The 25,181-nt window shown below is 28.2% G+C and overlaps 6 protein-coding genes across 11 annotated transcripts; 3 read left to right on the forward strand and 3 right to left on the reverse strand.

Annotated features, from left to right (window-relative positions):
- Positions 1 to 47: 47 nt before the first annotated feature.
- LOC122525735 lies at positions 48 to 7,223 on the reverse strand. The gene is made up of 18 exons (XM_043648662.1): positions 7,042 to 7,223; positions 6,824 to 6,959; positions 6,535 to 6,749; positions 6,253 to 6,440; positions 5,799 to 6,094; positions 5,610 to 5,713; positions 5,326 to 5,530; positions 4,711 to 5,247; positions 4,431 to 4,628; positions 4,156 to 4,368; positions 2,857 to 4,079; positions 2,105 to 2,792; positions 1,810 to 2,027; positions 1,110 to 1,746; positions 785 to 1,029; positions 509 to 713; positions 349 to 428; positions 48 to 250 (listed from the first exon to the last, which is right to left on the reverse strand). The coding sequence occupies exons 1-18, from the start codon at positions 7,060 to 7,062 to the stop codon at positions 110 to 112; spliced, it is 5,550 nt and encodes a 1,849-aa protein (XP_043504597.1). The 5' UTR covers positions 7,063 to 7,223; the 3' UTR covers positions 48 to 109.
- A 105-nt stretch (positions 7,224 to 7,328) lies between these two features.
- LOC122525444 lies at positions 7,329 to 11,034 on the reverse strand. 3 transcript variants are annotated; one of them, XM_043648258.1, is made up of 4 exons: positions 10,578 to 11,034; positions 8,503 to 8,625; positions 8,181 to 8,415; positions 7,329 to 8,100 (listed from the first exon to the last, which is right to left on the reverse strand). In XM_043648258.1, exons 2-4 carry the CDS (start codon positions 8,621 to 8,623, stop codon positions 7,353 to 7,355), a joined length of 1,104 nt encoding a protein of 367 aa, XP_043504193.1. In that variant the 5' UTR covers positions 8,624 to 8,625; positions 10,578 to 11,034; the 3' UTR covers positions 7,329 to 7,352. The 3 variants fall into 3 exon arrangements, with proteins under 3 accessions (XP_043504193.1, XP_043504194.1, XP_043504191.1); XM_043648259.1 differs by having other exon boundaries at positions 10,708 to 10,895; XM_043648256.1 differs by lacking the exon at positions 10,578 to 11,034 and having other exon boundaries at positions 8,503 to 8,775.
- On the forward strand, positions 10,596 to 11,737 carry LOC122525453. The gene is made up of 3 exons (XM_043648279.1): positions 10,596 to 10,810; positions 10,888 to 11,115; positions 11,240 to 11,737. Exons 2-3 carry the CDS (start codon positions 10,948 to 10,950, stop codon positions 11,654 to 11,656), a joined length of 585 nt encoding a protein of 194 aa, XP_043504214.1. The 5' UTR covers positions 10,596 to 10,810; positions 10,888 to 10,947; the 3' UTR covers positions 11,657 to 11,737.
- Positions 11,738 to 11,860: 123 nt separating this feature from the next.
- LOC122525457 (COA8 family protein CG14806, mitochondrial) lies at positions 11,861 to 12,714 on the reverse strand. Its single transcript, XM_043648285.1, has 3 exons — positions 12,416 to 12,714; positions 12,129 to 12,329; positions 11,861 to 12,066 (listed from the first exon to the last, which is right to left on the reverse strand). The coding sequence occupies exons 1-3, from the start codon at positions 12,482 to 12,484 to the stop codon at positions 11,866 to 11,868; spliced, it is 471 nt and encodes a 156-aa protein (XP_043504220.1). The 5' UTR covers positions 12,485 to 12,714; the 3' UTR covers positions 11,861 to 11,865.
- Positions 12,715 to 12,799: 85 nt separating this feature from the next.
- On the forward strand, positions 12,800 to 13,879 carry LOC122525456. Of its 2 annotated transcripts, XM_043648284.1 has the most exons (4): positions 12,800 to 12,906; positions 13,338 to 13,411; positions 13,469 to 13,550; positions 13,632 to 13,879. In XM_043648284.1, exons 1-4 carry the CDS (start codon positions 12,890 to 12,892, stop codon positions 13,849 to 13,851), a joined length of 393 nt encoding a protein of 130 aa, XP_043504219.1. In that variant the 5' UTR covers positions 12,800 to 12,889; the 3' UTR covers positions 13,852 to 13,879. The 2 variants fall into 2 exon arrangements, with proteins under 2 accessions (XP_043504219.1, XP_043504218.1); XM_043648283.1 differs by lacking the exon at positions 12,800 to 12,906 and having other exon boundaries at positions 13,086 to 13,411.
- A 239-nt stretch (positions 13,880 to 14,118) lies between these two features.
- On the forward strand, positions 14,119 to 24,689 carry LOC122525420 (transcription elongation regulator 1-like). 3 transcript variants are annotated; one of them, XM_043648208.1, is made up of 18 exons: positions 14,119 to 14,394; positions 14,834 to 15,080; positions 15,532 to 15,621; positions 15,696 to 15,890; positions 16,008 to 16,251; positions 16,336 to 16,554; positions 16,640 to 16,843; positions 16,980 to 17,247; positions 17,320 to 17,552; positions 17,644 to 17,804; positions 17,921 to 18,129; positions 18,287 to 18,452; positions 22,016 to 22,453; positions 22,567 to 22,776; positions 22,877 to 23,143; positions 23,219 to 23,296; positions 23,373 to 23,596; positions 23,667 to 24,689. In XM_043648208.1, the coding sequence occupies exons 1-18, from the start codon at positions 14,240 to 14,242 to the stop codon at positions 23,668 to 23,670; spliced, it is 3,612 nt and encodes a 1,203-aa protein (XP_043504143.1). In that variant the 5' UTR covers positions 14,119 to 14,239; the 3' UTR covers positions 23,671 to 24,689. The 3 variants fall into 3 exon arrangements, with proteins under 3 accessions (XP_043504143.1, XP_043504145.1, XP_043504144.1); XM_043648210.1 differs by having other exon boundaries at positions 15,720 to 15,890; XM_043648209.1 differs by having other exon boundaries at positions 14,120 to 14,394; positions 18,302 to 18,452.
- Positions 24,690 to 25,181: the final 492 nt, after the last annotated feature.

Consider the following 25,181-nt stretch of genomic DNA (forward strand, 5'->3'; position numbering starts at 1 on the left):
TTGTATAAATAAAAGTTTTAATAAATAAAAAATAATATTTATGCACTTTCACTGTAAATAAATCAAAAACGTTGCATTAACAAAAACATATTAATTAATTATAATAATATCAATGCAAACCATGCTGCACAATACGCATTACTGTTGTATTTGATTTTGTTCCACAAATAAGATATTGGTATTGTTTGTAATGAAATGGAACAATGGTTTGTAAACCATCTATTTGATGTATAAACTTTCTTTGGAATTTCTGGAAATAATAATTAAAATATTTATATGTAATAATAATTAAAATATTTATATGTATACGATATACATTAAAACAATAAAATAATTTTTGTTGCTTACCCCAACAAACATATATTCATAAACATAAAATTGCCCATCTTCTGTGGTTACTATAACGTAACCATCACTATTTCCAAATTCTAAAAAACGATAAACATAATTTAAATTAATTACAAAACTTATACTTTAATTACAGTTGATATAATAATCAAAAAATTACCACCAATGTAGAAACTCTGAATCCCATTGATAGACGAGTCATAAAAGAAACTTTGATAATAATAAAAATTATCAAATTTATAATTGTAATAATAAATATTTAAAGCATTTGTATCGATGTCATTAAACATAATGAAATAATCATCATCGTTTACTAAACTTTTTACACTATTACTTTTACCTGGAAATCTTCTCAATGAAACGAACTAAAACATAGTAATAATAATAAATTTATATAGAATTCAATATCAATGCTACTGCTATCACAAACGCATACCATTGAAGTAATAGAATCTAATTTATAAATGAATGAACCCATCTTCGTATTTCCATCGCAAGCTATAACGATGTATATGTCTTTTTTTATTTGCAAAATTTCAAGAGCTGTTGCACCATTCGTCGGAATTTCTTGATGCAAAGTTAAACTCTCGTTTTCGAAATTTAATTTATAAATGAACGAGTTAGTATTATGTGTCTTCATAATGGGATCGTAATATATTGCCATAATTATGTATACTTCATCTAAAAAATAATTAATCAATTTATTACATACACATATATATGAGTGTATATTAGTATATTTTTTATTCTAAACAATTTACCATTGTAAGTAAACGTTTTTGAATCTTTAAGAAAACCCTTGACTTCAACAACCGAATATCTTTCCTTGATGAGGCTAGTTGTTCCAAGTTTTTCATTAGACATCCATGAAATTGTAGTAAATTCTTGATCCGTTTCTTTTTGAGTACAATAAGAATTGTAAGAAACACTACTTGTAGTAATATCAATACCAAAATGATTGTTCGGCTCGTGCCAATTTTGTATAATGGAAGTATTGTTCCATCTCCAAACATGACAATCATTTTCCATTAATTCAGCAACGTATTGCAATGGACAGGAACAATTTTCTGGTAATCCACAAAAATTACTATTTTGTTCGCCGTACATATTTAATTTTAAAATCGAATTAAATATAACTACATCGATCTTTTTAATAGCAGGTACTTCGATCTTCAAATTTTCCTCTTTTTCCAAATATGCAAATACACTTGGTAAAGATCTAATAACGGAAGCTTCTTTTAGAATAGCATTTTCGATAAACATTTTATTTTCTTTCAACAAAGATATGCTACGATTTTGTAGATTGTCCAAATTGTTCATTAAATTACTCATGTTTACACCATTTACTAATCCAGAAACTATTATTTCCTTTCGGACATCCAAATGCGATTGAAAGATCTAAAAAAGAATAATACAATTTAATAAAAGTATCTAGAATTATTTGATCTGTATTAAACTTACGAGATTTCCGGTGATGATCACGTTTTCATCGTTTAAAACACTGTTCAAAAATTCCTCGTTTAAATCGATACCATTTATCAATGGAACATAGACATTTTTATTCACTGTTATATCGTTCACATAAATTTTTCTGCCAGAAATAATTTGAGTCGTTTTTAACGAATTCAAAACTAAATCGGAAATATTGATACCATTGATGTAATTTACCACAGCATTCCCTAAACATTATGAATAAAAATAAGATGTCATTCTAATTTAATAATAATATAGTATAATAATGTAATTATCTATATACCAGTTGTTTCAACTCGGCCTTGAAATTGTATATCAGAAGTTATAACGTGATCTTTGCTAAGTGTTACACGATTTTCTACAAATTCATCAAAGTTAACGTCGTCGATTGTTTCCAAAAAAATATCTCCCATAACAACGAGTTTTTTCATATGGGTATTATTTGGTAACATTTGATTAGAAAGAACCAAATCGGTAATCGGTGTATCGTGAAGAGTACCATTGTAAATGAGATTATCTATGATGACTTCGTTTAAAAAATTGATCGATCCTGTTACAACATTTTCTTCGTATTTGTTAACAACTGATGCATTTAATTCAACGATATTTATTCCATTAATCATTTCTATATCGATTACGTTTCGTGCCTTCAATGTATTCGTCGTTAAATTATCATAGAAAATTTTTTGTCCACTCAAAAAAATTTTCTCTGAATTTTCGAGTACAGTATCTTCTACGATCTTTCTAATCTTATCTTCATCTTCAATTTCTCCCGTAAAGTATGAGATGTACAAATCTTTAGTGAAAGTTATATTACCCTGAATTTCTTGCGGTATGTCTTTCCTAAGTGCTTTTTCAAATAAATATGATAATGATTCAGAGGATTGATTAGAATTTTCCCATGTAATATGTCCATTTACGTATAAATTCGATATGTTTGTAGAAGTTAAATAAATAGGGCTCTGGTCCAACTGATAATATATGAAAACAAATTTAGAAATGATTTTTTTAAAATAATTTATATTATTTTATTACCTGTTTAATATCATAGCCGTTCAAACTTTCTGTATTGATATCATTATCAATAAAAAGATCGGTGAATGTTACGTTTCCTTCTAAAATAAGAGGTTCATCTATCCACATCAATTTTGAAGCGTTTATTCCGTTAATATAATTAGCTTCCACATTATCTGCACGAATCGTATTAAAGGTGAATCCTCCGGGTATCTTTTGCGAACCTGTCTTTGAAAAAATATTCGAAGGAAGTGTGTCGACTTTGAAACCTTCTAAAAATTCCATCGTTATGTTCTGTACAATTAATTCTTCCATAATTCCTGCCGATACTGAAATATTGTTTAACGCTATTTTTTTCAAATACATTTCGGTCGGATAATCGCCGATTGTAACCACGTTCAAATCCTCACTCAATACAAGATCATCATCGATAATTATTTCTTTTATTATATCATCAATCGTTGCATTTTGTAATTCGATTAAATACGAGATATTTTTTCCATCAAAATTTTCTATCACGATTTCTTCAGCACGAAATTTCGGTGTCTTGATCAATCCTTCATCGTTTATCTTCGTTGGTATTTTTAAATAAGGAGAAACTGCTCGATCATTGAGACGATCGAGATTGAATTCACGTACGATCGCACGTTTTACTGAAATTTCAGGAAGATTAATATTCTCGGACAAATCCAGATTTCCAGAATTATTCAAAATTACATCGATGGATATATTGTTATAATTATTAGTAATTAAATGATGTGATTGTAATTTCCCAACATGTAGATCACCACGGATTACAATACGATCTTGATGAACATCAATGCTATTTAATTTTGTTTCATTCTCGTGAAGGACATCGTTGATGTGTAGATTTTTAAAATAAAGATTCGTGAAAATTGATGCAATTTTTTCTACCGTGGTATATAAAAATTCTTTCTCGGTAAAACCATTTAAGTATTTAGTTTCTAATCGATCCATCGTTACACCATAATCGAATGAGATGTCATTTTCAATCGTTTGATCCGTTGATTTTGTCCACATTTTATGAAATATTTCTCTTGGTTTGACTTTTAGATTTCCCATAATTAGTTTTCCATTTTCTTCAAAATCAAATCTTTTCACTACAACGTCACCAGTTATTTTCACATTATCGTAGATTTGAGAAGGTGGAATAATCGACATTTCTGCGTCCGAATTCATAGTGAACATTTCTATTACTTCCATTTTATCTAATATCACTTCACCTGTAAATAAAATTTCTCTCGTTAATACAAATCTAACAACTTTATATTAGTTTAGATATAAATCATAAAAATATACCATCAATAATATTTTCACGTGATTTCATAGCAAATTCGGATACAGGGATATCATTAATAAATTCTGTATGAAGCGAATCAACTTCAAGGGTTTTTATAAAAGATTCCGGAAAATGTTGATCGAACGCTTTTGTCATCAAACACGAGGATGGTACTTCATTATACATTTTTGTTTTTAGATTTTTCACTTCGAAATAATCATATTTGATGTTACCTAAAGTAAAAGAACTCTTTATAATAATTAATAAATTAATAGAAGAAAATAATAAACTATACCTGTAATCGTTTGGTTTCCTCCAATAACGAAAAGTTGATCGATCAATTGATCCATATCAATATCATTGATCTTCTTTACTTTCAAATTAGGTATAGAAATATTGGAATAAATGAATGCTCCATTATTAGATAATTGTCTTGTCCTATCACTCTCTTTAATTAGTATCTTTTCATCCTTGTTTTCAATCGTAGCCCAATCTATGATTTTGTAATGGAATCAACATCAATTTTTAAAAAACTTGAATATCTTTCAGGAGAGATTCAAAAGAGGAATACTCACACTGATTAGGAATTCCGCAAAGAGAATTCACTTGGAGATCATGAACGATGATATTTTGAGCGCGTAAAGTTGACGCAAATTGTTGATCATCTTTTACAGATATAAGATCTTTAGATTTTATGCTAACATTATTTAATTTATCGATGGATATCGTATCGATAATCAATTCTTTGAAAAATGCATCACCAATGATATCGATCGTGCCATTTATATTATTTGTATTATTTGCTTTTAATATATTTAATGATCTTTTTGATAAATTGTCAATCTTCGATTCAAGATCATCTAAATTTTTTCGAAGTTCGGATGGAGTCAGTACTTCTTCTTCGACGAATAAATTAATTTGTTCTACGATACCGGACTTCAAAACGATACTCGGCAATTCGATTGCATCCCAAACATTCGAATTATTTTTAGACCAAGATTCTTTTACAAAGAATGATTCGAACTTGTTAATGATCGTCAATCTGTTTTGCAATAATCCAACGACTTCTGATAAACATTCTCGTAATGCATCTGTGATTGTTAGTTTATTCCCTATAAAAAAAAATTAATTTTTACAATAATAAAACTTATTATTTGTAAAGATTAAATTGCAAAATTTAATTGATTCACCATGGGAGGTTTTATTTTTGATATTTAAATCCCACATCTCGACAAAGTACAATCCTTCGCGACTCATTGTAGTCATTACTAAAGTTATATTTTCGTCACGTAATAATGTCTGCATATCCACTATTTTCTGTTTATTATCTAACTTTTGAACACTCACAGAAGCATAATTGGCTATACCGTATACTTTAAATAACTCCACAACATCCTAGAATATTAAAAATCTATTAAAAAGTGTCCAATTAATGTTTAAAAATATTAATAAAAATTTATATTTTTGCATTTACATCGTGGGCAATAATAAAATAAGTGCCATCTTGTAAATATATTGTTTGCATAGAATAATGTGCTTTAATTTCAGGAATATCGATCCATTCTAATAATTCTGTACCTAAAACCATATCGAAGAAATTTCAATTGTTATAACAAATTAGAAAATATTATATAAAGTTTTCTAATAGATTTTTAATACGAACCGTCCCACCAATAAACACTACTTCCTTTTATTTCATTAGTTATTAAAATAAATTGATCATTATTGTAAAAATAATGATGAACGGAAATTGGTTTATTTGTAGGTAAAACTTGTATCATTTTGATATCGTTTCCTTTGAATTCGTAAACAGTAGATGCGATATTTGAATCAGATTCAGAATTTTGTGCAAATATTATAATTATCGATTGTTTAGATTTAAACGTAGCAACTGATACAGCTGAAGGAGTAAATATTTTATTGTAGATGTCCATATAAGTGCCAGCCCAATCATAAATACTGTTTCAGATCATTAATTAATATTAAATCGTTAGAAAAAAATGTTAGTTTAATTTATGGGGTAGATCAAATGTTCTTAGGTGCTTTAAAAAATCAATTATTCAAATTGATTAATAAATTTTCTAAAAAACTTTTGGCTAGTCCTTTACAATACTTACACGCTTATATTGTCAACTAATATTAAATAAAGTCGATTAGCTTTGGTAAAGAAGTGAGCATCAATTAATTCTAAATATTGAATATGTTGCCTATGAATTAAATTTGTAATATCGTTTCCCGTGTACAAGCTGCACCAACCGACGTTGGAACAAAGAAAAAGATAAAGAGTTGTTTTCCATTTAATTGTCTAAAAAATAAACGATTAATTATGATCTCAAATAACAACAAAATATTGAAATAATTCACAAATTGAAATAAAAAACGTGTTCGTATAAACGTACTCTAATGAATTTGATAAAATAAGCCTGGCCAATGGTACTATTTTCTTTTAATTTGAAATCCCTGTTGGATGGAGAAACGTTTACAGAAATATCCACAGTTCCATTACGATAGGAGAATAAAATTTGATTAAACGTATTTATCGTTAATGGTTGTTCCGTACCCCATATCGTATCCCACGATTTTGTCCAACTCACATTGTAATTGTTAACAAAAACTATAATTATATAAATCTTCTGTATATTAAGAAGTCTTTTTTTTTAATTAGTAATATTTTTTATGGGTTTTTACCAGTTTGAGAAGCTTGAATATGACTTCTAGCGATGTTAACTTTGGCTTCTGTTAATTTTTCATGCAAATATTTGTCTAGTTCTATGTTTAAACATTGTCCTCTTGAAACGATCGATCCACAAATTAATGCAAATAACTAATGTGAAATAAATTTGTTATAAAGATAAAATAATTATTTGAAGATTTTATTTGACTCCTAATTTGTATTAATTACTTACAAGATAATTTAATGTTCCCATAGTTTAGAAGAAAATATTGCGAAATAGACTTTTAGACTATCGTTACGTTAACGATTGACTGAATATCGAAGATGTTAAATTCTATAACTTATTTATAGATATAGTTTACAAACATGTTTATGGCATATTTGAAAAAAAAAATATAGAAGTAATCTCAATATCTGATCATATATAAAAATCAAATATTAATTTATATTTGTTTATACATATACGTAAATGTATATAATATAAATAATAATCTCTAATAAATGAGAGATATTGATTTATTAAATATTCCATTACTTTTTTAATCATTGATAAATCTTTGAAAAATACAATGGCTTACAATTAGTTGTATACCTGAAATACTTGAAATTAGCTAAAAATAATTGAAACGCTGGCGAGGAACTAATAATACGTGTGTTTTCTTTTTCTCTTGACCAGAAATTCATTATTTTTAATTTATTAATATTAATTGTTTTTTCGTTGTTATCATCTACGATGCCATTTTGTTTGTATAAATATTCTACCGATAAAGTAGAATTCAACGAGTGTTTAGTCGATAAGGAAGTGAAAATATTTAATATACTAATATCATATCTTTGAGTAAATAAAGTTGATTGAAAATAGAGTGACCGACTTAAATTAATATAATAAATTAACTGAGATATATGTTCTAATTGAAAAATGTCTAATTCATTGCACGAATATTCAACCCTCTGTTGAATATGTGCATTGTTATTGTTATTGCTAAGTTCTTTTTTGTGCTTTTCTAAATTTTGACTAATAATTTTTGGTTCACTTTTTTTTTCTTCAAAAGCATATGATAAAGTATCTGATGATGATTTAATTATTGAAAACCATTCTTGATGTGGTTGAGTATTCAACCATCCGTCATTAGTTTCATAACGTCTTCTTATTGATTCTCGGTGTAAAATAATGGAATTGATATTAAATGATGATAGCGTACAATAAAAAGGACATGGTGATACTTGTATACCTGTATTTGTTAATGTCTTATTACTGGAATTTAAATTAAGTTCTTTCTTGTTGTTTTGTCTGCAATGTACATACATATAATCATTTACATATTTGTACTTTTTATATATTAAATATATGTCAGTTAAAAATTTACTAACTTTTTTATAAATTTGTCTGACTTTGTCTTTATGTACTCTTCAATACATATGGTAAATAAAATGAACCAAACAGATACAAAAATGATGACAAACGTTGTTAATATTCTTGATTTTCTTATTGTACCTGATGATTCATGATCTTGTTCAATAAAATGTGAAATATTCATTACTGTCTTGTCCTTTTTAATTAAAATTTCTTGTGTACTTGTTGTTGTTGTTGTTGAAAGTACCTCATCTTTACCAAAATCACAATAAACTTGTTAAAATATTATTTGAATAATTGATAAAGTTAATAAAACCATATTTTTCTTTAGTGAGTTACCTGTAGAAAGTATCAATTCATTATTATAATACAGATCATTCATACAAAGTGCCACCCACAGTCCTATACCACAAAAAAGTAGTATGCGCCATCGTATATATAATAATATTCTTTTTGGCATGTCTAAATAATTGTTCACACATATTTTAAAGTCGTATATATTTGCAGTTAGATATTTCCAATAGACTATTTTCTTACACAATAAATAAATGACATGATTTTGGTTTTACATATTAAAAAGTATTTTCTTCACATTCAATTTAGTTAAGAAATATTAATTGTAAGAATTACTTTCTCTTTCTGATAGGTGATGTTATTTTTTAAAGGTTGAAAGTTAAAAAAAAAATGACATTCTATCTGTGATCAGAATAAACAAGAGATTTCCACATTTAATCCTGAATACTCAGGCAGTTAAAAAACTCAAGCATCAAATCAAAATTTCTAATACTTTTAAATTAATGAAGAAACTTGGAATGCGGAAGTCTCTTCTTGTAACACGTTTAACTGAACTTAATCAACAGCTTGTGACAATTGCCGAATTACAAAAAATGGAAAATGAATACGACAAAAATCCTGTTTTACATTCTAAGGTACATAATATTTTAAAATAAGATATAGTATCTAATAATTAACAATCAATAATAATATTGTTTTTTTTTTTTTTTTTTTTTTTTTTTTTTTTTTTCACACACCTTGTTTTTTTTTGGGGGGGGGGGGTGGGGGGGCTGGGTGGGGCAACTTGGTTTTTGTTGTTTTTTTTTTTTTTCTTTTTTTTTTTTTTTTTTCTTTAACCCCACACACAAAAACCCCCCAAAACAAACACACCACCCCTCCATAACACCAGATTTGCGATTGTCCACATCACATGTTATCCATAGAAGAAAATAAGAACACAATACCCGTTAATGTTAACACTTGCAAAACTCGGAGAAGATGTACTTGTCTTTGTCAATGCAATAAAATAAACAAATGTAAACCTTTTTTACTTATATAAATATAAATAATTATTTATTTTTTCTTATTGCATTATCTGTATAATGAAAAATTAATACATAAAAAGGTTATATATTCTAATGAAAAAATTTTTTATTATCATAATTATATCCTCTTCTTTCTCTTGTAAATCACTAGCTTATAAAAATGTTGAAAAAGTTAAAGATAATTCACATAGACAAACAAACGGTGATGGAACCATAAAGGAAGATGAATATACTGCAGAAATTGGTAAATTAATTAAACAATATCATTCAAAATTAAATAAAATATTAAATACAACATTCTTAATATTTAATTAAATGATTTCTATTACAGGACAGGTATTCGACACAAGATTGGAAAATGTACAGAATTTGGAAAAAATAAATTCTTATGTACAAGAAAATATTGACAATGGAATTGTTCAAAAGATAAACAGTGTAGTAAATACTTCCCTAGAAATTCCAGTACAAGACAATGATAAAAATAGAAAACCAGAAGAGATTAAAACATTGATGGATAATAATCAAAATAAAACAAATATTTTGAGTAAAAGAAGCTTAGAAAGAATTCAAAAGGTTGTCATATTTATTATAATAATATAAAAAGAATGTTCTAATCTCTATGATTTCAGTTAAAAGACTATTTATAATCCAGGTTGATTTATCAGGATTTGTCTAACGAAAAGAAACAGAAGAGAGATTTGGAAGAGAAGTTGCAAAGCGCCAAAGAACATTTAATTAAGTTGAAGGAAGATAGCGAACAGGAAATTTCTAACTTGAAAGATGCATTAAAAAAAGCGGAGGAAGAACTCGTGCTAGCAAAAAATGAAACTAACACCGCTACAGCAGAGAGAGACAAATTGTCAGAAGCTATATCAATACTGAAAGTAAGTGCATCAAATTTGCGAGACGAAGGATTACAAATTTATTTTTATAGAAGGAAATGAATAATGTCATTGACAAGAATGCATCTTTGTGCTGCGAATGCCAGAATTTAAAATTTAAATTGCGGACAGCTTCTGAATGCGAGATGAAAACGTAATATATGAAATCATTATACTGTGTAATTATAATTTAATTATAATGCCTTATATATACTATATTTTTCATTTTCAAGTTGCACAGTCGTTCAAGATGAGGTTAACGGTATAAAAAATATATTTAAACAAAAAGAAAAGATTCTTCAGGCAGAAATAATTGAATTGAAAGGATTAATTGCAGAACTCACAAATGTTACAAAAATACAAGAAAGAAGAATATGTGAATTAACTAATATTTGTAAAAAACAACAATGCACTTTACGTAACAAAAGTAAAACGATTACTGAGAAGGTTAATACATTATTCTATCACTACATAGTTTATAAATAAATTCTATAGAAAATTAGGTTAGGTAACTACGTTTGTAGGAATCTAAACTATCTGATATACAATCACTACTGAAGTCATATAGTTACAAATGCACCGGAATGCAAAATGATATTGAAAATTTAGAATCCACTTTAAATAAGGAATCAGTCACATGCAATAATTTAAAAGAGGAATTAGAACGTTTTAAGGACGATTATAATTGTATGTTAAATATTAAAACTAAAATTATAGAAGAACAAGATGAAACAATAAAAAAGCAGAAACGTGTAAGTACATTTTTTTGATTAACGTGGTAATTTGTCTAACGCGCGTAATTTTGAACACATCACATTAATTTTAATTGAATTATTTTAACTAAAATTTATATTTTTAAAAATATTTGTCTCTTAGCTATTACAAAATAGTGAAATTATAGCTCAACAAGCTGCATCTGAATTTGAAGAAATTAGAAACGAATTAGTTCACGAAAAAGAAACATGCGAATCTTTAAGAATTGCATTAATTACTACGGAAGCACAATTAAATGAAAAATCTAATATAAAGTGCAAGAACTGTCCAAATTTAATAGTACAACTAAATTTGTTAGAACAACAAAAGCAAAAAGCATTAATTGCAGCGAAGGAAGCTTTACAGAAACTATGTGCTTCTATACGGCATTATCAAAGACAATTGGTCTTTGAAAGACAACAGTGTAAATTTCTAGTATTAAAACTAAAAGAAAAGCAGGAAGAAGTTGAATACATCATGAGAGAATTTGCTTACAAAAAGAAAACAACTGTGCGCAAATCAAGTGACTTTTTAATCTAAGAAATGCGGCTGTAAGAATAAGATTAGTAACAAGTTTCATTTCACCTCATTCAATTTGTAAAAAAGTAAATTAATGTACTCAATCCTTAAAGTACATTCGTGTATCATTGCTTTTAACTATTAACTTTATTTATTATAACTAAATTCTCTTAATATCTCTTTTTACAAATATTCTACACAAATTATCTAAAATTTAAATTCTATATGAATCATCTAAATATCAATTTAGATATTTTAACCTTCAATTCGAGAAGTAAAAGATAAATATTTTTTTTATACCACGATACATTATAGTCAAAGTGTAGTCTCCAATTTTTGTCAAGGAAGTATTTATAAAAAACAGACATGTCGTCCGCTGTCAATGATGTTTTACCTTGTGCCTTCAATGTTTCTTGAAATTTACTGCGTTCCTGAAGTTTAAAATATGCTAATAAAAAATCTTATTGCTTTCTTTAATATTAATTAATCTTACTTGTATAAAACTTTTGTTGTGTTTAGTCCAAAATGTTTGATTCCATAGCTGAGTATTTTCTCTAGCTTCTCTGTATTCTCTTTCCAATGTAGATTCATTGTGAGGTTTTTTAAAAAGGATCGGTCTTAAGTGCGAAATAGGATCTGGATTTCCAATTTGATCAAAATTTATTTCATTTTGTGCTTTAGGTTTTGATGTTTTCTGATATAAAAGAAATTTTAGTTATATGATTAAATAAATCTATTAAATTATGTTATGTAAACAGGCAAAGTATTTTTAATGCTTACTGTACAAAAAGGACGAATTGTTTTGACTGGATATTTTATCAATAACAAAATAGGTACTTTGGTACTCATCTTTCATATTATCTTAGCTTGAATATTTAACTTTCATAATCTGTATAGAAATTCATTAAAAACGCATTAATACGTGAGACCATCCATTGTATCTACATGAAAGTATTCCATCGACATGGACTAAAAATGGCGATTTTCGTTTGCGGTTAGAAATTGAAATTCATTTCCATAAAGTGTTCTATATAATTTTAGAAAAATATATTTAGAAATATTAAATATTAATACTAACACCAATATCAATAAAATATCTATATGATGTAATTTTTTATACTAACATTACTATTTTCATTACGTAGTACTTTTGACTAACGTTGTTGCATAGTTTTAAAATCTAACACGCGGGCTTTTGAAATTATTCGTTTGTCTTTTGTTGATAGTTTATGAAGGTTGCTTATCAGTTAACCAATGTATAAAACTACAAGGTAATAATTAATATTAGAATTATTTATACAAAAGGAAAATAAACATAAGTGTTTTAGTAATATTTTCAATTAAGACAATTAAACCCTAATTCAATCTTAATTCATTAGATATTCCAAAAACTATAAAAAGCATTCTATATCCAAATTCTGTAAAGCAAAAAAGATTGTAAATAGAAGAAAAGAATGTTGGATGAATCTGTTTAACAAATATTCGCAACCAGTATTAGAACAATTTTTCTCTAAAGATTTCATGCGCTATTAAAATTTATCAAGATAATTATTATTCTATACATTATATAGATATTAAATAAAACGGTAATAAATATCAAAACAATGGCGGAAGAAAGTAATACCGATGTTTTAAAACTCAATATAAAAAGTAAAACTAAATGTGTATCTGAAGAATGTGAACATTTTTTTCCGCATCCTAGATGTTTAATTAGTCGTTCATTCAAACCTAAAAGCCCTAACCAGTTTGATTTATCTGAAAAAATTGAAAGTGAGAGTAAGTTTACAAAATATTTTTCATATATATTTTATTAATACAGTTTTATTTTATTAGATGGAATGTATATGAATATAAGATTTGAGAAAGAAAAGAAAAAAAATGATTCAGAGTTTCAACAAGATAACAATTCTAAACGGTTAGATGTTATGTGTTGTATTATATGTATGATGTAATAAACAGAAAAATATAAGTTAAAATATTTTTTATTTAATTTTAGAATATTGTGGAGTATTAACAGTTTTGGTATATCGGCTATAGACTTGGAATCAAACAAGGCTATAGATATTACAAAACCATTGAAAGATACTACATCCGAGAATAGTGCAAAATTATTAAACTATAATAATTCCACAGTAAAGACTAGCAAACAAACATCTAAGCAATTAGTTTTTCAAACACAAGAATTTGATTTTGATTCTGATTGTAATTCTGAATAAAAAAGCAATAAATATAATAAAAACATTATACATTATTAATATTTATAATAGTTTACATTAAAAAATGAAAAGATGATTTTAGTTTTACCAATAAATAAGTGTTATAATAATATATTATTTGTATTACAAAATTATATTTTATATTGTTTATTATAGTTATTAATATTATTATTTTATTTTACTCGTAAATCTTTTGTCCAATTTCATGACGACCATGTGCAACTTAGTAAAGACTAGTAACTATTTTTTTATAAGTTGGCGATACATACTATGTTTACGGCTTACGAATAAAATAGTGATTTGTTTGCGGCATTTTTCTACAAGCTGAGAAAAAGTAATAAGTGGTTGTAAAAATTAAATTAGTTACGGCAAATCAGTTGAAAATATAATGGAACCGAGTAATGAGCAAGCATCAGGAATCGTCGAAGCAAATCTCAATAATGAACAAGAGCACAATGACGAGGGCATGGAAGAAACGGAAGATTATAATTTCGATGGAGAAGAATATCGGCACTTCGTACCGCGAGGAAGAGGTAGCTTCAGGTGCGTCGGTCTTTTTATTTATCCCTGGAATTATTTTTTCATTTTTTATATTTTCCTTTTAATGTTATTGACTTCATTAGAGTTAGGTTAAGCCCTTCAACGTAATCGATGACTAACATTTTTTTTTTCAACGATTGACAAGGAAGAACAACAAACACGTTTTGTTGTGAGATTAAAATGATAACACGAAAAATATCTTTTTTTTTTAATTATATGATAATTAAGCAATCAAACACAATTTCATGCATTTGATATAATTTTACAACTTTATTGATATCGATTATCCAATGAATACTTTTGTGCTTTCTATTTATTTCTTTGCTAAAAATTTGACGTTAACAGTTGTGAGTGTAACTTTACACAAATAGTTTAAATTGTAGATTAGAGATTAGTTAAAGATATTTGAAACATAGAAAAATAATTTCAAGCGGTTTGGCAGAGGTGGGTTTGATTTTCCAATGAGAGGCGGTCCTCCAAGGTTTCGAGGAAGAGGTTTTGGTCCAAGGGGTCCAATGTTTCGTGGAGCCAATAATGGATATCCATTTGAGGGTCCACCACGACCCAACTGTCCACCTGGTCCAGCTGGTCCCCGCTTTAGAGGGCCACCACCTTTTGATCCGAGCTGGGGACCTATGGGACCACCTAACATAATGGGACCACCAAATCTTATGGGACCACCAGGAATGGTAAAGAGCATTGCTTTTTTTTTTATATACTGTATATATATATATATATATATATATATATATATATATTTATATATTTTATATATTTTATATATTTATATTTTATATATATATATATAATCTGAAATAATTTTTGTATTATAATGATAATAGTCTTCTCAGATATCTGTATCTTCTTAACTAATATATATTCAATAAATTATGTAATCAATTGTTATAAAGCTGAATGCATTCTGGTAAAAGCAAAAGCAGATGGGAGACATACTATCAGAGTAAACAACTGGAAGAATATCGGTATTTGTTAACATTTATATAATTTTTCATTTTTTTAGTTACCTTAAAAAGATCAATGTCTACATAATATATATAAATGGTTTTATAAAAGAACATTCCTCATGATAGTTCTTTTATTTTTGTTTGGTATCTCTTTGTCTATTATATGTGTTAATAGCCACCACCACATATGATGAATGGTCCCATTGGGACAGGACCAGGATCGTATGGGCCACCTCCTGGAATGGGACCACCCAATATGAATAGCGTAAGCTAGTCATAAGTGTAATAGTAGATGTATAATGTGTAGTATAACATAAGCAATTGCAAGGTGTTTAACAGATTCCAGGTCAACAACAAAACCAGCAGCAACAGAGTCAACCACAAGGAAACATTCCAGGACTTGATCTTAATGGAGAAGTTTGGGTAGAAACTAAAACACCGGATGGAAAGTTATATTATTATAATATACGATCTAGAGAGACAACATGGACAAAACCCGAAGGATCCAATGTAAAGGTCATGGTGCAAGATCAGGTTTGTTAGATTTAATAACATAATAAAATAACAGTAATTCTTTTTACAATATCTTAATGCATGAGCTTATATATTTAAAAATATAAGATAATTGTAATCTTATGTTTAACACATTAGCTAGAACAGTTAGTACACGGAGCATCAAAACAAACAGCTCGTGCTACCACTCCTACTTCCACACCTAATACTCCAACGCAAGTGAATGAAAATAGAGTATCTCAGGGTAATGAACAATCATCCTCTAATAATGCAGATGCATTGAATCAGATGAGTACTGCACCCCCAGGTACAGGACCTCCTCCATCGTTGAACGATGCTCCAGATGTCAATGCACAACCATCAGATACAAGTCAAACTAATGGTAAGTAAATCTTGTTTTTATTATTATCTATTCTAGTGATTTGCTATTTTATAAACTTTACAATATACTTTTCATACAATGCAGGATCAGTACCTGCAACAGTTGCAAATGCTCAAACAATAAATACATCGACCATGAATACAAATATAATGCAACCACCACCAAATATGATGCCAATGCAACATAGAATGCCCAATCAGTTTGGTGGTCCAATTCCAACTCAATTTGGTACAGCTCCATTTGGTATGCCACCACCAGGATTTCAACCATTTGGTGGTTATGGTCCACCACAGACAAACTGGGGTATATTAGATAAATGTTTTACTAGATAAACTTTTAAATTTGATTGAAAAGATATTGAAGGTATTATATAATTTATTACTATTAGGTATGCCACAAATGCCACACGGTGTAATGACATCTCAAGCTCCTGCTGAAGATCCAGCCATATTAGCACAACTTGATTCTGAATTAGTTGCATCAGCTATGATTTGGACAGAACATCGTGCTCCAGATGGCAGATCATATTATTATAATAGTAAAGCAGGAGAATCTGTGTGGGAGAAACCACAGGCATTGAAAGACTTAGAAAGTGAGTTAAAAATAAACAACGCAGTTAATTTGTACTGTTAGATAATAATTAATGTTTTTAAGAAGTTAATTTAAGATTGTGTTATACAATGTTGTAATATTTACTAAGACATTATTTTATTTAAATATTTTAATAGGTGCAAAATTAGCACTTCGTCAAAAAGCAGAAGAGATATCAACTGTCACTTCTACAACTACTGCAACTACCTCCAGTACCAACAATAATAAAAGCCCTTCTGAAGTTAATAAGCAAGAAGTCAAACAAGAGAGTACTCATGATACCAAAGATAATGCGAAAGAATCTGAGGCTAAACCTAAGAAAGAAGAGGCTTCTTCTAAAGAAACAGTTAAACCTCAAGATAAATCTAGACCAATTTCCAGTACACCTGTACCGGGAACACCATGGTATATTTTAATTCCCTAACATAATATTATTATATTGTATCATTTAGTATTATTATGTATTTATCTATTTAGGTGTGTCGTATGGACTGGCGATGGACGAGTCTTTTTTTACAATCCTTCATCAAGAATTTCTGTCTGGGAAAGACCAGATGATCTTATTGGCCGTCAAGAGGTGGACAAAATGACATCTACGCCACCAGATGCAGTCGGAACACCTAAACCTGTACGACAGTCAGATACTAGCGAAAGTAGTGACGATGATCAACCAACTCCAGCTAAGAAAATAAAACAAGAAGAGCCTAAACGTATGTTGCATAATTGTAAATATAATTTACACAGTGTAAATGAGATAGTTTGTAAATAGATAACATTATATAATATTTTCCTTGTATAAAGCTGCTACCGTAAAAGAGGAAGAGGACAAGGATGGTAAGAAAACGATCGATATTGGGAAGGAAGCAGCGATCGAAGCTGAAGTCAAGGCAGCAAGAGAAAGAGCTATTGTTCCACTGGAAACTAGGATTAAATCATTCAAAGATATGCTTGCAGAGAAGGATGTACGTTTTGTTTTGAGAATAATTTATATATTAATTTTATAAACTATGCTATAATATAGCATGCATAATATTTATATTTAAAAAAATTGATGCATAAAATCGTATGCGTATATTAGGTGTCAGCATTTAGCACATGGGAGAAAGAGCTTCATAAGATCGTGTTTGATCCACGTTACTTGCTTTTAACGTCAAAAGAAAGGAAGCAGGTCTTTGAAAAATATGTTAAGGAGAGAGCGGAGGAGGAGAGACGCGAGAAAAGAAATAAGATGAAAGAACGTAAAGAACAATTTCAAAAACTTTTGGAAGAAGCTAATCTTCACGGAAAGTATGTTAAATATACTTATATATACACACATAGACATACACTTACATACTTAACTTATATAAAAAAAAATGAATTGATGAACACATTATTAATATAAATATATGTATATATATATATATACATATATATAATAAACTATATATTTATATGTATATAGTTTGTTAATTTGCAGATCATCGTTTAGCGATTTTGCACAAAAGCATGGACGTGACGAACGATTTAAGAACGTGGAAAAGATGCGCGAACGGGAAAGCCTCTTCAACGAGTATCTCTTGGAAGTCCGAAAAAAGGAAAAAGAGGAGAAAACCGCCAAGCGAGAGCAGGTATTCTTAATTTATTTAAATAACTATGATTTTACAGTGACGCAACAGCTACTTTTTAGGAACTTGTTACTCTATTCTTGCAAAATTTCATATTATTTTAATAATTAAAATATTTTTCAGTATTTAATAATATTATTATTACAAAGAAAAATATATTACATTTTCTTCTTATAAGCTGTTTATATAGATGCATTCAACAGACTTTCGTTTGTAATATATTAAAAACATAACTATTTAATATAAAAATATTTTTTTATATGCAGTTATGTTGACATTGAAAAGAAATTAGAATAATATAAAAAAGACTTTTATATTTAATTATAACTTGATTTCAAATTTATTGAAAACAATGTTTTAAATATATTCTTTTATACGTGAATGCATCTCGATTTTCTATGTTTATAGAAGATTGATATATATATATAAACAGAGTATTTTATTTAAATTTAAATATAAATAAAATTCAATACTTTCGTTTCAGATATCAGTAAGATTTTCTAAGTTATATCTTTTAATTTTTCTTATAAAGTCATATTAAAAATAGTCTATAAAGATCAAGTAAAAAAAAGAAGAATAAAATCTGTAATTGCAAAGTAAGATGCATTTACAAAAAAATAATACAGCATACAAATATATTCGTGCTTTGAAGAACTTGAACAAATTACATTATCGAAAAAAAGAGATATATATATATATATATATAATATTCGATTAGTTAGCAATGCTTAGCATTGATTACTGACGTAAGAAATATAAATGATAGACAATACGCCATTATTGCTTTAGTTCGAAATATATAATGCGACTTTTTTCTTTAAATAATTTAATATTATATATAGTTGATTAATAATTAATATACATATAAATATATACATCTATTATACATATATTTAATTAAACATGTATTTTCAGATATAACTAATTTATTCTTTCAGGTTCCATAGGTATGTTATTATTTTGTTCCACTTGTATGATTACATATATAAAATGAATTTCCTAATTATTTTTTATGGCTGAAGAACACATACCAGGAGAAGTTTCTCTAATCATTCTCTACTCCAGTAGATTTGCTCGATAGAGAAAATTTCTTGTAGCTCTAAGACGGGAGATGTAGAGAATAAAATCTTAGTATGTGACGGTTCCTTATATACTTATGTGTTCTGAACTCTCCACTTCAGTCAGGAGGCAGGCAGGACAGGTTCCGTATGTGGAGTGGCTTGGTTCTGAAGCTGGTTGGTGGCATGGATGATGTCATCTACCATCCCCACCTACACTACGTGGCACAGTTGGCACACCCTCGCGCGCCGCATTCTTTACTCCAAACCAGAGTCATGAGAATGAACGAACTCGGTATTTGTATATTACTCGTAATCCTCGTTACTTCAAAAAATTAACTTTTTCCCAAAATTTTAAAAACCAAAAAAAAAGGAAGAGAAAGACATACAAACAAACAATATCGAAAGAATTTTACATCAATCGCAAGAGAGTTTTATCTCACACAGGGTAGTTTTATTTGTTCAAAATATACTTTTTTGATATGCATTAGTTTGTTCTCGGGATTTTAAAATAAAAATACTATCATATTATCGGTATTAAAATTTGTATTCAATGTGTCGAAGCAAGAATGAATTCTTATGTTATTTATTTTAACAATTTTTTTTTTTTCAGATATCACAAATAAATTCAATTTTAATCGCAGAATGTAGAAATCATTCTAGGTAGTTAATCGTTCTTGTATCGAAGCATTACAAGTCAATGTTTGAATTTGGTAATGAAAACTTTTTGTACATATCTTAAGATTCCGCAAAGAATTACATATTAATATATATATGTATATATTACAATGATATTTTTACATATACATACATATATATATGTATATATATACGCGTTTATTTTCTGTTCAGTCATATTTTAATTTACGATTGAAATTTTGATTTCAATTATATCACGAAATTGTATACTTTTGCGAAAGGATCTTTAATAGTGCACAAAGTTAAAAATGGTAGACAAAATTTTTGTAGTAACGTGGTATGATGGGAAATGGGTGTAATGGGGAATATGCATTTGTATAGATTTGTGTTCTTTTAAAAAAAAAAAAAATCAAAAAGGAAAAAACATTAATTAAATATGAAAGTAATCAAGATGTTGTGGACATTGCAGGGGTAGTTAGATTGTAGTTATCAAGTTGATTACAATAACACTATAACACTTTCTTCGTTGAAAATTAATGTAAGAATTAAAAAAAGAAAAGAAAATATACAGGTTCCAACTTGTGACAATAATTAAACGATAGAGAACTAATTTTTATAGCAGTATTTGACTAGCAAGTTTTTTTTCTCTCTTTAAATCAGAAGGATATTACTAGCAAAATAAAAATATAAATATATAAATAAGAGGATAGTTACTATACGAAATTCCGAAGTCGTCCGTAAATTACGCAATGGGAATGATAGAGGGTATTAAATTATTTTTATGTTATAACAAAATTAAAAAAAAAAAATAAGAGAGATTATTTTCATAAGTGAAATTATTTATAAATGTGGTTAGTTCTAAATATTAATTTATATTTATGTTCTCTCTCTAATAAAATATTAAGAATTGTTTTTTTTTAATTTATATATATTTATATAACAAGAAGTTATTAGTACTACAATGTCATTAAAAAATTGTATAACTAATACTGTTGTTACGAAACTTCAAGAAATAATTACAAAAAGGAAAGTAAGAAGTAGAGTTACTAACTCGTTTCGTAATTTGGACGGCTAAAAATTTCTTAAATCACACGAACTCGATGATAATCTACTAACATATTTTTTCTTTTCAGCAAAAGGGAAGGCGTTTAAAAAACATATCTATATTTAATAGCAAGTTGTCATTAAATCAAGACAAAATACTTTCTTATATTAGGAAGCAGAGTCTTTACATTAACACAGAATTCGTGTCAATAGTTTATCGTTTTTTAATGAGTACAAGTGATGAATGTGTAAAATATAAATATATTTATATTTATATATGTGTAGAATTCAATGTATGTATATTTTATATGTGGAAGTGTGTGTATATTAATTTAATGACAGCTTGCTAAAATAAACTAATCATTTTTACAGCTATAATGAGTATACTTTTTTTCAGCAGAAGGCAACACAGCATATTTTATAAAAAAAACCAAAAATTCCAACAAATAGAGCCCTTACAAAGTTGTTGTGATATCTCCTGACGCGAATGAACATTATTCAAATATTTGTTCTACCCATTACCGAAATACACAATTTGAAAACCCTAATTAAAGGTTTGCAAGTTGAAATAGTTTATGATCCACATTACAAATAATTACTACACATGATACATGAATAATAAAATTATTGTAATGTGGTTAATAAGCGTGTACTCATTGGTTGGAAATATTATTAAGCGTGCATGATAATTACGAGGAAAAATTAAAAAAGATTATTACAATAATTATTTAATAAAGATTTGTATAATTAAAATAGTAAGAGATAAGCAAAATTGTTTTGTTATTTTTTCTCAATAATGACGATCTTATGATGAATGTATTTCAGGTGAAAAAGGAATTCATAGCAATGCTACGTGAGCACAAAGACATTGACAGACATTCGCACTGGAGTGACTGTAAGAAAAAATTGGAATCTGATTGGAGGTACAGAGTCGTAGAATCAGCAACCACTAGAGAAGATTGGTTTAGAGACTATATTCGTATTCTGAAGGAGGAAAGGAAAAAGGAAAAGGAGAAAGACAAAGACCACCGCCACAGAGATAAAGACCACCATAAATCTGAGAAGAAGGACAGGGACCGGAAGGATGTGGATAAGTATAAAGAAAAATCTAAGGACAAATCTGATAAGGATAACAAGGAAAAGAAACAGAGACGAAACGATACCGCTACTGAAGAAAATGGAAAAGAGAAGAAGGAAATTGTTGAGAAGGAAAGTGGAGAGTTGGAAGAAAGCGATGAAAAAAATGCTAAAAAAGATAACTATGTAAGTTCTCTTGAAATTACATTTTTTTAAACACTCGAAACAAAGATATGTGCTTTCATTAGATGCTGTATATCTGTGTTTAATTATTATTAACATATACGATTTAATTGTAGAAAGAAGAAGGAGACGATCATTCTGATTCCGAGGAAGATCGTGAGAAACAGAAACGAGAACGTGAAAGAAGAGCAGAAGTTAGTTTAAGAGAAAGAGAAAGAGAGGTACAAAGAACATTAGCTACACATCTTCGTGATCGCGATAAAGAAAGACAGCATCATCGTCATACCGAAGCTGTTCAACATTTCAGCGCGCTTCTTGCTGATTTGGTATATACTAGAACTATACAATTTATTTAGTTTTAATGTTTGAAAAACATTCCATTCAAATGTATAACTTCTTTGTAATAAAATATTTGAAAATATTTAGGTAAGAAATGGTGATCTTGCTTGGCGAGAAGCTAAACGACAATTGAGGAAGGATCATAGATGGGAATTAGCGGAGAGTTTAGATCGCGAGGAAAAAGAAAGATTGTTCAATGAACATATCGAACAACTTGGTCGAAAAAAGCGAGATAAATTTCGTGAGGTTTTAGATGAAGTTGGTGCTTCCACTGAACTCACAGCATCTTGGAGAGATATTAAGAAATTGTTAAAAGATGATCCGAGATATATTAAATTCTCATCCAGTGATCGGGTAAGTTAATAAATAAATAAAGTTTACAAATTGTACAGAAAATATCTATTAATCGCATTTTGTTTTTATTAATAGAAGTGTGAAAAAGAATTTAAAGAATATATCAAGGATAAACTTGTTGCTGCTAAGGCAGATTTTAGAGAACTTCTGCAGGTATGACATGTTTTCTACGTTAACGTATCGAATATACTTTATTTCTGTATTAATATGTTTCTAATTATTTATTTAGGAAACTAAATTGATTACCGATAAAACGTACAAAAAGGTGCAAGAAAACAGTGCATGCCTTGCTGAAATCGAAGAGATTTTAAGGAAAGATCGACGTTTTCTTGTATTAGAAGCCGCTGCTGCTGAACGGACGCGGTTATTGATGGGATATTTGGAAGAATTAGCTCGAAGGGGACCACCTCCTCCTCCGACAGCCTCGGAACCATCAAGAAGACCAACCACAAAGTAAATATGATCAATTTTTTTAAATAAACCCTTTACTTTCTGCAAATATGATATATTATTTTTGTTTCAGTTAAAGCATTTGAGTCGGCAAGTGTGGAAACATAAATGTGGTGCCCAAAATTATTAAATTTATTGCTCTAGTTGGATTGAAGTACTTTACCTGCAAGGTGATAATCGTATGTAATTATAGGTATCAATAAAAATAACACCAATTCTACACAATTAAATGTGTGCTGTGTTATATAAGAAGTACTAAGTTTCGATCTGACTTGTCCATTGAGAACCATTAAAAAAAAACAAGAAAAGAAATATGTATTATGAAAATAAATACGTAGGTATTTATTGCATTGTCAGATTTAAGATCTATGAGTGTGTCCGATTAACAATACTTATATAATGCAAAATATGTATGCTTTTATAATTCTTTTATATAAATTTCCATGTGCAAAGGGGTAAAACTATAGAATTCATGAGATGAACTTTCAACTCTCTCTCTCTCTCTCTCTCTCTCTAAGCTGTATTGTGCGTTTGACGATTGTGTAATTGAAGATAACTTATTGATTATGTATATTATCTGATAATTTCTATTAAAGAGAGTTGTATCATAAAAAAGAAAAAGAAAAATTTATGACAATCAGACGAGGTATATTTTTTAGACGCACGATTATATTAAATATAAAAGATCTTTTAAAAGTTAAGTTATTTGAACAAAATACAGCGCAATAAATGTAAGTATATGATGAAAAGCAACAAAGGAACCGAGTAGAATTACGATAACCTGATGATGCTATATGATAGTTCATATTCCTCTTCGTACTTGGTGTTATAGGAATGTGTGTGTGTGTACACACTTGACCCCTGTTAAATACGAAGATATCGAGAAGTTTCCACAAATAATTGCTTCTGTATATTAATCATTATCGACGATTTACGTATAAATCAAGAAAGATGACGAAAATTTATACTAAGTTCATTTAAATATGATAAACAAGAAATTGTAAAGCGTATATAATACATATTGTAGAGTTGTATCAAGAGTTAGTATATTGTTGTATTTTCTCAGTATACTCAACATAAAAGTCTATACATATTATCACCATGATTTTAATTATATTTTAGTTTAATCCTTTTTTTTTAAGATTTAATTCTTTAGCAATTTCCTTCTTCGATCATTAAGAAAATCCAATAAATTCCTAATTCTTACGTGTTCTTAGTATTTCAGCAATCAACGCAACACTGATCTGTCCAAAATTCTTCAAACGAAAAAAAATTCTATATCTTATAATCAAAGATTTTTCCTTTTTGATTTTTTATTTTTATGGGAAGAGGGATTAATTCACAATGTTAACACATGCTTTTTTATCATGACATTAGATTAACTTTGATCATTCGAGGAAAGATAAAGAAGAAAACTGAAAATAATGAATGAAAGAGAGAAGGACAAACAGCGAATAATAAGAAGGAACCAAAAAAAAAATTAACAATAAAAAAGAAATAAAGAAAGAGTTAAAGGATCTCGTTGGCCTCGAGGCGATCTCGTCTAAGAGGTGCCGAGCAGCGTTCTGTTGGTGATGATGATAATGAT

This window comes from Polistes fuscatus, unplaced genomic scaffold, assembly GCF_010416935.1.
Source record: "Polistes fuscatus isolate 324 unplaced genomic scaffold, CU_Pfus_HIC Scaffold9, whole genome shotgun sequence".
Taxonomy (NCBI): Eukaryota; Metazoa; Arthropoda; class Insecta; order Hymenoptera; family Vespidae; genus Polistes; species Polistes fuscatus.